This window comes from Perissodus microlepis, chromosome 19 (assembly GCF_051167445.1).
Source record: "Perissodus microlepis isolate ML-2025 ecotype Zambia chromosome 19, ASM5116744v1, whole genome shotgun sequence".
NCBI lineage: Eukaryota > Metazoa > Chordata > Actinopteri > Cichliformes > Cichlidae > Perissodus > Perissodus microlepis.
The window spans coordinates 5,838,515-5,854,131 of NC_140479.1; the positions used below are offsets into that span (position 1 = coordinate 5,838,515).

A 15,617-nucleotide genomic window follows, 5' to 3' on the forward strand; every position below is an offset into this window, starting at 1 on the left:
CTGCTAATGGATCTGGCAGTACAAGCCGAGACTTTATATCGGCCCCTCGTCCTGCCAACCAGCAGCTGAAAACCTCACCTCGGTCTGCCTCTTCTCCTCCTGACTCTGTAAATCCCCCAAAGGCCCTTCTACCTGTCACTGCCCATCGAATTCAGCCACCAGCTTGTTCCCACTCCATTAGCTTGATTAGGGAGGCGTCTGCCCTTTTGTTCATAGTCGTTCACACGGAAAAGGGGGAACAAAACTCAAATGCAGTTCCTACCTGTGTCTACACTTACTCATTTCAGGCTCAATTAGCTGGCTCCAGGTACAGACCCTGCTCCTGTTCTCACATGCCGACTGCAATTATTTCACCCATAAGCTCCTCCACAGCTATCCGCCTTACCCTGCTACTGTCTCATTCTCATTTTTTTTGTGTCATGTGTTTTGTTTTGGGGGTGGTTGTCCGTTTTTGTTGCTAGTGACACTCATCACACCACTCTAGAGAGCAACCTGGCCAAGTCTACAGGTTCTACCACGCCGTTCACTCAATTATGACGGAAAGGATACGTCAGCCCTCCCAGGAGTCAGTGACAGGAGGAGGAGAAGAAAGACGTGGAGACATGTAGAAGGGGATGAATTGCCTCATCAAGAAATTACCATCGTCGGGTACCCCTACGAGTGGCATGTGAAGCCAGTGGCGCAGAACTGTGCTCAAGTAGTTAAGGAAATGAATCTGTAGAAGTCGACTTGAAAGTTAAGGCCAAGCAATTAAAGTTAGATTAGAGAGAATATTGTGGAAGATGAGTCAGGGACAGGTTCACAGACTCTCTGTTCTCCTTGCTGTCATGAAGAATTAGCCTTACTGAACAATGTGCAGGATGTAGAATAACAGGATGCATGTAATTGGATAACTTTGGTGGAGGTTAATTGTGATTCAGTACAAAGGGAGTAAAGCCTAGATTTCCAAAATCCAGCTTTTATGTAATTATTATATACTGAAAGTTTCCAGCTTCATTTTCTTGTCATTTAATTACAAGGATGCTCATCTTCTTTATTAATCAGTCCTGACTAAAATAACTGGGAAATAAGCAGAAACCAAATCAAATTCAAAGGCTAGTGTCTTATATAAGGGTGAGTGCAGAGAGACTGAAGCCAGCATGCATGTGAGTGTTTGTGCAAGTGAGAAAGGAAGCTTCTGTAAGTGCAAACATGTAAAAACCCAATGAGATATTATTACAGCCAGTAGTTCAGCCCACGTATGTTGTTCTGCAGCTTTTGATAGTGTCACAGCTATTATTATTATTATTATTATGGTAGCATTATTAGGATTTCTTGCCAATGTTTGAATTCAACAGTGTTTAATTGTGAAATTTACATGAAAATAAAAATATAATTGCTTTTTGTAAAAATGAGCAGAAAAATTCTAGGTCTGGCATATCACTCAGCTTTGCTCTTGTTTGTGATATCCAATACTTGTGTAAGTTTCTAAAAGATAATATATCTTTATTAAAAATTTCTGTCCAGTTTACTCAGGACTTTTGTTATCTTGAGGAATCTCCTATCTCCACGCATGATAAGGTGGGGCCAGGTTTCACAATGAGCTCACCCGAAACCCTGGCTGATTGGGACCCACACCCAGTTTCACACCTTGGCTCAGGCGATTAGAGGATCATCAGGGGGTCCTTTTGTCCCTCTGTGGGGGGGATACTCCCACTAGGTTTAAATCTGGGACTCCCCACCATTTGACCTTAGAACTGAAGAAGCTTCTCAGATGAGAGGTGAAACGTCTTCAAGCAACTTAAAGAAGTCCAGACGCTTTTCTTTGCAAGTTCCTTTGGCTACGATGACCTGGATGACTGAGAACCTTCACAGACAAGTGGCAGTAATGCTAAATATCTAAAGCAACAAACAGATCAACAGACTATCATGGGGAGTTATTTAAGTATGTTGTTTATTTCCATGGATTGTTTGGTTATGTAGGTAAACTGAAGGGTAATAAAAGCAGCCCATCCATGTCCTTAATGCTTTCCCAGTAATCAATACTCAAATCCATGCAATCAATCAATCAATGTAAACATCTAAATTGATGAATCTGTTGGAGATTTTTTGAAATACATTGCCACATGTTACTAGATTGTTTTTAAATGCTGACTCTTGTACATTAAGACTTTACTTAAAAGTATGAAATCCTGTGGGTTTGGCTGTAGACGTCAGAAGCCCTGACAGGAATAAGATGATGTTGTGCTGACCTCTGGTGCTCACATATAATATTAATATTTTTCAATGATTTTAATGCAAATCATTCACTGAGTTATGCCATTTTACAGTGATATACAATTCTTTGGCAGATGAATTATTTTCTCATTGTATGATTAGCTGAAACTAAATGAAAATATTGTATCCATAAAAACTATGACTTCATTGGGGAAAAATGTTGGTATTGCAGTACATCTGTTAAAATATCCAGTTCAATCTTTTGCAAATGTCAGATGAGTGGACCTTAGCTGTATTTCTAGACCGGTGAGCCAGTCTCACTAACACTAACACTCTAAAACATTTAACTCATATCTGATGATTAAAATAAATCATAATGTGTTTAAATTAGACTCATGAATTTGTACCCAAAAGCAGGGCATGGAAAAAGGTTAGAGTTAAACTCAGAATGCATCTTTCATAAGGTTGTTGAAGCAGTCCACAAAACAAAAGGCTAATTCAGTCTAGCATAACAGCAAACACATGAGAACAGATTAACAGCCACTGAGACAAAGGACTCAGAGGAAGACAGCTCTATATATACACAGAAGGGCAATAACAGGAAGTGGGCACAGCTGGGGAAAACAAGAAGCAAGTGCAGACAATCAAGACAATGAGACAGGAGTGGAAGTAAAACTAAACACAAGACAGTTAAGACAAGTAACCGCCAAAATAAAACAGGGTGTGAGAAACGCAGATACATTAATAAACCTAGGGGAGGATTAGACAGGAAACACAGAGGAAACAAATTAAGCAATAAAACTAAGAAAAGACTCGAAAATACTCAAAACATAAAGATCAGTAAACAAAACTGTAATACCAAACGAAGAACTTAACTTCTAAGGTGTGTATACTTACCATAAAAAAAGCACTGCATGAGGAAAATCACATTTTATCAGCTAGTAGATCACGCAGAGATCACGCAATATCACCATATCCCGGTACATCAGTGGAAAATGTGGTGTTTCTTACTCACTGAGCTGAATGTGAATAAGTGAACAGCCAAATGTTCCTTTAAATAAAAAGAATGTTTCATTTTCATGTGTATTTCCATAAATTTTATTAAATAATTACTGGATCTGTGATGTATAATAGAAACTTATCATATCATTACCATACCATTAGTCTCCTATAGTGCTATATAGCTCGTATTTTGCTAGGTTTATGTAACTTCTAGCTCAAATATGTTCCTTCTTTCGTTTACACTGTATGGTCATGCATGACTACACCTCAGAAAGGATCTGTCAGTTCTGCATGCGCATGAGCATATATGTACATGTTGAAGCCGGACCTTTAACCAGGTGACAGCCATCAGAGCCAAACTGGAGGGAGGTGGGTGAGCTGAACCCTGGCTGGTTTCTATTTTTAGTGCCCCACAGAGTTTCCTACTTGGCCCCGGCATGGCTCTGACTTCTCGGGTGACAGTCCAGTGGAGCGCTGCAAACTTCCAGATCTGTCAAACAGTGCTTCAGGTTTCATTTCCACATACTACAACAGAACCAGATCTGCTCTCCCACATTGCAGTTCAATAGTCCCTGGACCTCCATCTTTACCCCAAAACACAACTTTTTACTGTATGTAAGTACAACCAACTTTTAACATTTTTTCTGTAAATCTCTATGAAATTTCGAAGAACCAGCAGTACGTGCAGCTGTAAAGAATGTGTTGACTACTGACTGCAGTTTAGGTGGTGAAGTTTACATAATGCGGCTGTAATTGACCCTGAGTTTAATTAGTAATGGTATTGCTGTCACCCGATGCAATTCCTAAGTGTGTGTGAGGAGAGTGTCTTCTCATTATATTCTTCTTAAACCTGCAGACCCATGGCTTCTTATCTGCCTTATTAAAAAGTCCTCTAGTCTTCCTCAAGGACTCATTATATGTCTCAACTGATCTGATCTCAGTTCAGCTGTACACACATGTTCCTTGCTGCTATTTTTGGGATCCAACAGCTTCATAACAGTGACACTATCTCACATTCCTGCAGTGAGAGCCAGCTCACTTAGTAGCACTTATAGACAACAGTGATAGGACAAGTTAATGTACAGTGGTTGGGATTTCTCTTCTTACATTCGCATATATACATCTATATATTTTATATATATAGATGTATATATGTAAGCAGTTCTGAACTGTAGCCTGTCTAGTAACAATTCAATGCATCAGTTTAGTAAGAATAATGAATTCCTGTTGCTAACTGAAGTTATTCTATGTTTAAGTGACTGATGTAAACTGAATATGTATCAGCCCAGGACTGTTATGAGTTGCAGTTTATACGTCATTTAAAGGCCTTATCACCCAGTTAGCAGATGTGACTTTTCTCAGTAGTTTGACTTGAAGGATTCTTTCAGACACAGTGTCTCTCTCAGTCATCACTTTAACTGAGCCACCTCTTCTTTGTACCTCATGTTTATCTGCCTATGTGTGAAAAATTGCCTGTTACCAAAGATCACTATAAGATTTTATTTATACCAAGAATCACGCTATAAATTTGGACTGTTTGTTCTGTACTTAAGATATAAATCCAGAGATATTGCTTTTGGTTAGGATGCTTTTACAACAATGTCGTCATATAAATTCACGTTTCCTTTCTGCTAAAACATGTGAGCAGCTCTAACTCAGCCCACTTGTAGGTGGTAGGATAATTGAAGTTGAGCTGAGAATCATTTTGTTAAGCACCCTGGATTAAAAATCCCTACAGTGGTATGTAGGGTAGTATAACATTTAGTTTTGTTTCTATAAAAAAATATGCAACCCTATTTCCTTCACTAACTTGAGCTATTTAGAAGAATAATTATGTGATACCATTTTTCTGCCCTAGCAGAACATTAATAAATAACAGGAGCTTTATGTTTTCCCTGTTAGCTTGTTAGAGTTCAGTGTCTTTGTTTTCCATTTCTTAGTGGAGTCATAGATAATGATACTCGATAGAAATCTTCTATCTAAGAGAAACTACCTTACTAACCTCATTCAATCAAGACCTCCGTGATGAACCTTGTGATACTGTGCATGCGTGTCAAAATATATTGCACTGTAGGTCCGCCTTCAAGATATTTGCCCCATATTGTCATCAGTGGTGTGTTCTTAGTCGAATGAAAGCATAGATTACCTCTCCCCTTTTCTAACATCTGATCACCCAGGGTGTGTCTGTGAAAGCTCTGTGTGACAGGTTCAGCAACACTGTCGCTGTTGATTTGTTCCTTGGGCTCTCACAAAGAGCACAAAGACCTGCCTTGAAAGCATTTAAAGAAAGTAGAGTAGGGTGTTGTTTCAGAGAGAGTCACGGCATTTATACTGAGATAAAAGCGAGTGGCAGGGAGAGTTCCCTTTAGAGTCAAATCTCTAGTGAGGGAATGTGGAAGATGTGGTTTTCCCAGGTGTTTGTTTACAATTACTGTACAAACTGGATATCACTGATTTGTGTGTGGTTCATGTCAGTTTAGTTCCGTTCCAGCTTGTTGTGGTTAGTCAGAGCAGTACTGTCAGACTGACACAGAAGTAGGATCCTGCAGCCAGAGGAAGGTATTAGCCTTGCACACAGAAATGATTTTGTTTTGGTATCTTCATAGATTTTAATTTTGTTTCATTTAATTTATGCTAACTGAAGTCAGGTTTAACAGCTTCTTGTTTCTTGAATGGTAATTTTGTTTAGTCTTAACCAGTCCTTAGCTCATGGTTCAACTCTCACATCCAAGATATTTTCAGTTGGCATAAAGCTGTGGGAGCTGAAGGCTAACATTTTCTAGCATATATTGTCAATGACTAATCCATTATCCCTCAGCTTTAAAAATGAATATGAATACCTTGTGAATATATGGGGAATGTGTGCAGGGGTGTCATGAAATCTGAACAAATAGGTACAGATTTTTTGAAAGATTTTGGTAAATATGGTCAATTTTTTACTGTTTGAAAGTCTGGACACAGCGTGAAAACAGAGCAGAAGAAAGGCTTTCAGTGTAACACAGGCTTGTACAAACTCCAGTGACAAAATGATTCAGTTTCAGGTTTAGGTTATTTAATGTGTTACTTTCATCTGCACCACAGTGAAGAATACTTTTTGTTGCATTTTTTGTGCTTCCTCTGAGGTTGAAGACAGCCTCTTTTCTCAGTCCTGAATAGGGCACAGTTATCTGTAAGACAAAGTGCTCATTTTGCTCATTCATCAAATGAAGGATATTTTGCACGCTTTATCCTGTACTAAAACTATGTGTAGGATTTTTTTTTTTTAATTTACTGATCGATACATGTTGGATTCTCTAGCACAACATATACACTTACTACTGATACTTACTGCTTGCGTTTTTCTTGGGTCAAGCTTTTATTTAAGGTTGCACTTGTAAGTCTGACATGAATAAACTGGAATGTTAAATCACTTTTGTTGTGGCGCTTTGGGGAGACCTAATACCTCTCTACTACTTCATGCCCTTCAGCTTTCTCACAGACGGCCACTTTAACTAATTATGCGATTATTAATCTGGATGAATACATGCAACAAGCATGTAACACCAGTGCTTTGGCTTTGTGATGTGACCCCTCCCTGTGCTTTTTCCACAGCACCGTATAATGTGTTTTGCTGCCCTTTGTCTCATTGCTACAATTAGAGCTGAGCAGTGGGACTTGTGACTCTCTCTGATAATGTGCCTTTGCCCGCTATAGGCTTACCTCTTTACTCAGTAATGACAGCTAGTAAAATTCACTTTGTGATGCAACTTTAATGGATGGTGTGATTTGATTGCTTAACTATGAGTCATGCATGAGTCTAGCACTCTGTTGTTGTTGCCCTGAAATCTCAATAGACATGTTAACAACTTCATGCATTTTGTATTTATTAGATCCAGACAGTGAAAAACACACAGCAGTAAAAGCTATATTCCTTTCTTTTAAATTATGCCTGTGTAAGAAACCCCTGACATTTTCCCATTAGTTACTATCTCTTGTAATCTCTTGCGGTAAATATTTGTATATATTTTATATACCGTTCTCTCTATCTCTCGCCTCCCTTGATCTATCGTTTTGCAGCTGACACGAAGCCTTGGGATAGCTCAAATGCTGTGCTATAGCAGTCCACATATGCACACATACTTGGCAGGGTAGCATTATCAGAGCATGGTTCTGTGGGGTCACATTAACAATGGATGTTAGTGGTTCAGTGTGTTTTTAGAAACCGCATGTGCTGCTTACTTCTTATTGCTTGTGCAGCTGTGAGTAACCTTGGGCAAATATTTGTTTAATGCTACCTTATCAAATGATTTAATTTGATGTTATTATTAGTTATGGTGCTTTAAATAGTTTGCTGGTATTTTGCACTTGTCAGAATGTCAAGTAACCAGTAAGGAGTCATCTCATGCACTGACATCACAACAGCTTGTCAAAAGTATAAAAATACTTTTCTTGCTTTTTTGTTTTTATTTACTTTATCTGCACCAATATTCTCCAGTTACTAAGGATTTACTGGATTCAGCTTTAAATTAAATTCCTCAATACCCATACCTACTGCCAACACACTTTATAGCACTGGTAGTGTCATATTTGCAAATAGCCCTTTTAATAGAGTTTGTCAGAGCTAATGTGTTTCTGTGTACAAGTCTTTATTGACTTGATTAGTTTTTTTAGGAATTAACCATAATTTGACTTCTTCTGGCTTGTTAAGGATTCATATTTGTTTGGCCATTAACAATTCTGGGAGGAAAACACGAGTGGTGCTTGCCACATAGGAAGCAGCATACAAGAAATATTGCCAAGTGGCTCCAATGTTTGATGTTGCCAGTTTGAGTGAAATCACATTCTTCTGGCAACACATGCAGGTCACAGTACGTGAGCTGCTTGTATTTGATCTGATCTGGCTCTGACACATCTGACATTTGCTCTGACATATTGGTGAGTGTTGGCACTATTTCACACTGTTGTATTTTAGTCTCGCTCACCTGTCCGCTCTCCTGGACCATCACGTCAGTCGTGTTTATCTGCAGAGAAAAACAATCAGATCAAAGGGCTTTTTTATTTTTCACTGCTTGATTTGTTTAGGCAGGCTACTCTGGAAAGATGTCTAAATGTCATACATTTCTCTCAGTCCGCTTGTTCATATCCTAGAGGGAGAATGAACAAGACAGAACACGGCCCAGCACTTCACGTTGCACTCAGTTTATACTGACAGTGTTTCATTGCACTTTAAAAGATGATAAACTCCTCTTTGACTGTATTTCAGACATGCTCACTGCCAGTCTGTTTGTCATAGAATGTTTTGTGGACATACACAGCAGCAGACTGGAACAATATAATTCTGTTCACACAAACCTCCTGGCTGCACCATTATCATTATTTGTGTTGATGCAATGGCTATAATACTGGAAATAGTAATAATTATTATAATAACCAGTCTTAAATATAATTTTACCACTAATTCATGTTTATTGGATACATGTATCCACATCCCAAAATATTAAAGGTCTGCTGTGTCTGAATGGGTTTGGGTGCATGCTCGTACACCAGTTACAGCACATGAATAATTAGCCTCAAGCAACAAGCAGCACACACGCTTTTGCTGAAACAGAAGCGCTTGAATGCACAGATGTTTGCGGGCCTGTTTATCCGAACATGACTGGAAATGATTGAGAACATCATTACAACCTCTCTATGGTGTACCCTGCCTCTTGCTGTATGGCAGCGGGGATAGCCTCCAGCCCATCTATGATTATATGCTGTATTAGCGATTGGATGGATGGAAGATGAGTATCCACAGTAATCCAACAGATGTCCTGGGGTCTCATTTATAAAAGACTGCATTGTGAAACTCCACATGTTGTTCTCTGTAGAAATCATCCCTTTACCTTGAGATGTCTGCAGATTATTCAGGAGAGGTGGAGAGTCTTGCATGGTAGCTGATCAGTGGTCCTTTCTGTCATGTCCTATGGCAGCGGTATTGCAATCACTCTGTAGCACTACACGCAAGTGACAGAGTAGTGGTATATTTGCAGCAATCAGACTGACTGAGACACAATTTATAACAACACACAGTTGTATCTTCCAACTTGGTCCATCCATCCATCCATCCATCCACTTGTCCAGTTCAGGGTTGTGGGAGGGCTAAAGTCAGATGGACAGGGCGTACCCTGGTCAGACACTCATTCATACATATATTCAACAAATAGTCAATTTAGAATCACCAGTTAACCTAACCCCACTAACAGCATGTCTTCGGACTGTGGGAGGAAGCCAGAGAGAACCCACACAGAAACAGGGAGAATAAGCAAATGCCACACTCCACTGGATTTGAACCCAGGACCTTCTTGCTGTGAGGCAACGGTGCTAAAGATTCGAGTTTTAAGATTTTGTCTTTTACTTTTTAATGATTATTTGATCAGCCTTGCTTGTGTATTATAAATGACTCAATGGATTAACACCTAACTGAAAGGGACGAATCGTCCGACCTGCCCCATTCTGTTATCATTAACTGTTTCAACAAAAAGTGGCAACTGATACATAAGACTTAATTTTTTAATCGTTTATAAAGCTTTTGGTCACATGTATATTAGATATAGAAACTTTTGGCTATAAAGTTAAGGTACAAGCTTCCTCAGACTGGCACCAGCTGGAAAAAGTGTGATATTTTAGTCTTAGATCTTTATAGTTTAGTCTTTAGTTCTTTTAGGCACTAATATTGATGCTTTTCTTTTTCCTCTGTATTTTTTAGAGCAGTGCCATGCTGCCAGGAGTCTGTGGATGAGAATATGTCGTCAGACTTCTACTCCAGAGATGCTTTGTTGGAGCAGGGGACCATCCCCCTGGATATTGACAATGTTCACATGCTGCTGCAGGGTCAGTCTCATTTCCAGTACAGATTACAGTGTAATGTTTCTGACTGAACAATTAAATTATTTTCTACAAGAACAAGTGTAAAGGGTTTTTCAAAAAAAATCCTAGCTTTAGGTTGTTGGAACTACTGTGGTGCTTCTTACCTAAAATGAGTAAGTGCTCATTGTTTCTGGTCTGAGGTCATGCAAGAGTAAAAAGGGAAAAAAAAGTCCAGATTTCAGTCACTGTGGCAACATAATAACAGTTTGGCCTCAGTCTCACTCAAGGGAGCAGTTTGATGACCTTGTCACAGTCAGTCCACTGTGGGCAACATCTTGTTTCACTTTTACCACTCTTTTTGAGGTCATGCTTGGTTTAATCTACGGAAAGTGATCCGCTGTTCACTTTGCAACATGAGTCATGTTGCAAAGAGTCTTCTCAAGGGAAAGAGCAGGAGGGTGGTGCAGGCATGCAATAAACACTGCGTGCACATCAACTCACTGTATCTCAGGGCATTCATGAACATCTTAAGCAAAGTATTGCACTGAGACTGTCGTTACAAGTTGGTTTTCAATTGGTGAGCCACTTCATTTTAAAGTTTTTCATCTCTGGTTTATGATTTTAAAAAATGTAACAATGAGTCATCTGCTTGTGATGTAAGTTGTAGAATAAAAAAGAACAAAACACAAAAAAAGTTATTATATACATTTACCAATTTATGGTAGGAGGATGGGCCGAAGAACAAGTGTAGTGGCTGAGCTGGGAAATGTCTTATTTACAAATAAGGCACATGAAAATGTGTACTTCAAGCTTAGGTAGATGTTTTCTTTGTGTGATCAAAGCTTATTTGCCCAACTGCATTCTGTAATATCTTAACAAATATTATAGAAGCTACCATAGCTGACCATTGTCTGACCTTTGCCAGTTTAAAAAACAAAAGTCCAGAGGTAAACTTGGCAAGTGACAGAGCATCATCATTTTTAATGTGAATTTATCAATGCTGCCTTGGACCTAACATCACGGGAACCATTAGCACCAGAGTTTGACTTCACCGGACTGTAAACCAATCAATTTAGGTTGCACTTAGTGTCCATTACCTTTGAATAACACAAACCTATTACCATGTGAAAACATTTTACAACATGAAATGAAAAACAGATAATTTCATGTACATATTTCAGATTTAAAAATCAGATAAAAAAAAAATCCAAGAACAGGGTACCATTTTAGCTCGGTGGCCGGAGAGGAGTGCCCCAGGTTCAAGTCCAGCCTGTAGCTCTTCTCTCTCTGAGGTTGAGGTGGTTTGGGCATCTGAATAGGATGACTCTGGCGTATCTCCTAGAGGAGGTCTTTTGGAAATGTCCAAGGCAGGGAAACCCTGGAAGAGAGGAGCTGGAGGAGATGGGTGGGGAGAGGGATGCCTGCTTAGACTGACCAAGAATTATTAAGCATCCAAAGGTTTATCAAACATCACTTGTTGAGGAAGTCCTTATCTCCCATTCCATTGTCCTTGTCATGGCCCTGTGCATTGGACAGTCCCTGTTGTTTTGCCCTGTTTGTCTCCCTGTGTTGTCTTGCAGGTAGACGGGGTTTATCAATGCAACAGCGACCTCCTGGTCAGTCTCGTTTAAGAATTTAAGAACAGGCTATTTTAGCTCTGACCCCAGTGGAGACTGTCTGATTAATGTGTCAGGTCCCTCAAGCCAGCAAACTTGGGGGTTTATCCAGGATTTGAACCCAGGACCTCTTCCATCTCCTCTTCCATTTTCTATAATGCAGTTGTAACTAACTAGAATTTTCACCACATATATAAGTAGCTATGCTTTATTTTCTATCTGACAGGTGCCAAAAATGCAGTTTGTGTATTTGGTGATATGTGAGCGTTTGGGGATATTCCATTTACTGAAGAACCAAGACTTACCTTTACTGACATTTGCTTGAGTGCTTAACAGGCGTGAGCATGAAAAAAGGATGTGTGTTGCATTATGAGCATGCTGGCACGATTACAAGGTTACATATTGTGATTTTTTTGAGAGAGTATCTCCATGACATCAGCTGGAAGCAATGCTAGACTGCAGCACAAAAATTAATAGCCCACTTTAACCACACATCTGTCAAGACTTGCAAAACCATATTTGTTCTGTATAGTAATATATATCTAAAAAGACACTTGTTGTTCATATTTTTCCATAACTTTTCTTAATCTTTCTGTTCTTATTTCACCTTTTTTAATAGCCTCTCTCAGTCCTGATCCACCACTCTCCTTATTCTCTTTCTTGCAGCTTATATTTTTGATTGGGACTCTTTTAAAATTAGTGACTCTCAGATCTTTTTTCTCTACATCTTCCTTGACTCTTGATCTTTGGACTTTTCAACATGCTCATATGTGGTTCTTTCTCTGTACCTACCTCAGTTCTTTTGCCTCCCCTAACTTATTGGGTCCAATCTGACTTCATTCCTCACAGAGCTATTTTTAGCTCATTTACTCCCCACATTTAGAACACTGTGTTTTTTTTAAGCCTTGTAAATGTTTTTCCAGTTATGTAGTTTCCAGCTGCTACACCATGTCCAGAAGGAATGATGTAAGCCCAATGCCCCCATGACAAGCCATCTTGTAAAATAAGAGTGTGAAAGTCGTTTTTTGTGTATATTTGAAGGTGTGATGATAAAAGAATGTCACTAAAAATAGCTCAAGCTATGTGTGATTGTTGGGTGTATTCAACACTTGTTAACTGAGTCTGGGAGGATATTTTCTTGCATAGGGTACAGGGTCTTGAGCACGATGTGTTCTGCATCATGGATATACCCACTGGCTGTTTTAGGGAGAACATGTGATGCCACTTTAAATACCTTTTTAATAGGTTGTCGGTACAACATTAATCATCTTTTTATGCATTGCCAAATAGAATAGGGTGCAGTTTTGGGCTTATTTTGACATGCACATTTACACATTTACACTATTTCTAACATCATATTTATGTCAATGAGTGACTCTTTTTTCTTTCGTTTTTGCTTAGCTGCACTGTGTAACCTACTGGCTATGTTTCAGTTACCTAACTGGGGTTGGGGTTGCATTAACTTAGTCTTCCAAAATTCGTCTTCCATTTTGCTTGGTTTGCTTGAATTTGAGTCAGGTTTTCCAGCCTGTGCAGCATAAAGTACTTAGGATGCTGCAGGAGAACTAGCTTGTTCCAGATCGTGTTTGGGCAGGAATGAAATCTCGGTGAGTCACATTTAAAAGAGGTGGAGCCCAGCTAAACTCACCTGCATCCCTGCAGGCAAGAATTGTAGACGGTTTAAACAAGAATTGTTTTCAATGGGATTTCATATCATATTTCATATAATCTCTTCTGCTGCAGCAATGGGTGTGTTGAATGTTGAATCGGTTTGGTAAAGCATGTAAGGGAAAAATGCATTTGATTTAAACAGATGTTTAACATCAGAGTTTACTAATACTACTAGTACTACACTACCTGCTGAATCAGCATGACTTCTCACATTGTGGGTAAGTTGCTTGCATTTGTCTTTCTAGCAGTGAAGTTGATTGGTGTGGAATGAAAGTGACTGCAGAGTTTAGTGTGAAGACACTGTACTGTAGGCAGCGTTTGAATGTGGAACTCTTAAACCTAGTTTGACTGCTTATAGAAACTATACCAGGAGATTTACAGATATAGTCCCAGTATCTGCAGAATATAAGAAACCAGTCTTGAGTAGGAAGTAAATAGTAACTCACCTATACAGTATGCATATGTATGTATTCAAATTCATATATAGGCTTCGCTCTCTTCTCAGGACTGGGGCAAGTTTAAGATCTTATAAAACCTACAGTAGTCTAGTTTTAGAAGAGCTACTGCTGTAGAATGCAATTATGCATTAAACACAAAACCGAAGCTTGGCTGCTATTCAGAGGTTAAACCTTTATTTAATGTCTGAGCAACATTGTACTTGTAGTAGCTGAAACTACAACAAAGCCATGAAGGCAGATGGCTAATGTTAGCATCTTGAAAAGGCAAAAAAGAAAAGAAAAAGAAAAAGTTTGCTGAGCTGAAAACGAAATAAGAAGCCAACCTGATGATTTTATGGTAGTTACTGCTAATTTTACTAGTTACTGTATATATTAATTTTGGGGCGGTGATATTCTGTTGGTAACATTTTCTATCAGTGCTTTGCATTTGTACAGTTGCTGGTTATGAAAGATGTCCAGAAGGCCTAAAATTAGCATTTTAGGAAGCTTCCAAATCCCTTATTTGGAATGGCTTTTTAGCCTGAAGGACTCAAGTAACATCTGTGATAAACACATTTTCAAACGATAGCTCTGACACTTTTGCTCCCTTTTTACATGTATTTAAAAAAAAGGTTTGAAAGCCCATTTTAACTGCATAAAAAACCATTATAAACTATAAAGCATTTTCCTCACCTGTTATCTGGCAGCTGAAATAAAGCACAATTAATTCTTAACAAATTCATAACAAATTGCTCATAAAATCATGAAATATTAATAGGCAATCTTATTAAAGAAAAAACCTATTTACGTAATGCTTATTGTACTCTCCTGATGGTCTTGGTGGGTGCGGCAGCTTATCAAGCGCCATTGTTAAACCCCAGTCAAGTCCCTTAATTCAGATCAGAAACTTGTTTCATAAACTGACAACTGACTGATTATCCAGTAGTTCCCTTTAGAAATGTCTGAAAAACTGCAGAAATGCACCACATTGTGCATTATGCAGTAGTCCTTAAAAACACTATTTGCCACATGCAGAGCAGATAGAGGAGGCCCTGCTCTCAGTAGCCAAAATTGCATGTCAGTTGTCAGATTTATCACATCCCACAGACACATTAACCCTGGGGGGACAAGAAGCTTTCGATTGAGGAAAGCACATGATAGCAGGCTCTTATAGCAGGAGAAAGCCCCTCCTCTAGGAGCAGATATCAAGTTTGTCAGCCAGTCAAATACAATATACAGTGCTGTGAAAAGGTATCCCCCCCCCCCCCCCCCCTTCCTGGTGTATTATCACTTTTCCATATTTGTCAAACTTATATATTTCAGATCATCAAGTAAATTTTAATATTAGACAAATCCATAAAGGCTGGCGGGGTATTGCCATGAGGGCGGGCATTTTTATCACTGCAATAGGTTGTGAACCAGGCAACGTAGCATATTGAAACTGATACCATAGGTGCATCTGCTAAAACTCTCAGACAAGTTTGAATCTCAGTCACCTTGACCTCAAGCTCAAAGGCAGAGGTCAAGTTTTCTTAAAATCTTGTAACTACTAGCTGGGAAAGCTCAGCTAGCTAATTTTCCACCAGGGAAATAAATGGAATACATCACTGTTGTCAGGTAAAACCCTTCATAAAGTTTTCAAAATGCTGTTTGTATGTGAAAATGTAAGACAAGGAACAATAGTAAGAAGGCTGAATTACGCAAATTTCAAAGTCTGAAGAGTTACAAAAACATCCATGTTAAACAGATAATGTGGTATGCTTTAGATCATGAGCTGTTCCTCTCATTCTCAATACTTTTGCCATCCTTCTGGTACAAGTTAACTATGGTTTCATCTTTCACAGAACTGTGCCAAACCTTTTAAATG

The 15,617-nt window shown here is 38.9% G+C and overlaps 1 protein-coding gene across 3 annotated transcripts in view; it reads left to right on the forward strand.

Annotated features, from left to right (window-relative positions):
• The first annotated feature begins 3,682 nt into the window (after positions 1-3,682).
• Positions 3,683-15,617, forward strand: part of LOC146365243 (nesprin-2-like) — a 29,568-nt gene continuing 17,633 nt past the window's right edge. Inside the window, exons 1-2 of one of the 3 annotated variants that reach the window (XM_084914310.1) lie at positions 3,683-3,813; positions 9,926-10,050. In XM_084914310.1, coding sequence (XP_084770436.1) covers positions 9,963-10,050 — 88 coding nt within the window. In that variant the 5' untranslated portion in view covers positions 3,683-3,813; positions 9,926-9,962. Of the gene's footprint in view, positions 3,814-5,646; positions 5,758-9,925; positions 10,051-13,297; positions 13,532-15,617 lie in introns of those variants that run through there. The other 2 variants (XM_084914311.1, XM_084914312.1) reach the window with 2 other exon arrangements.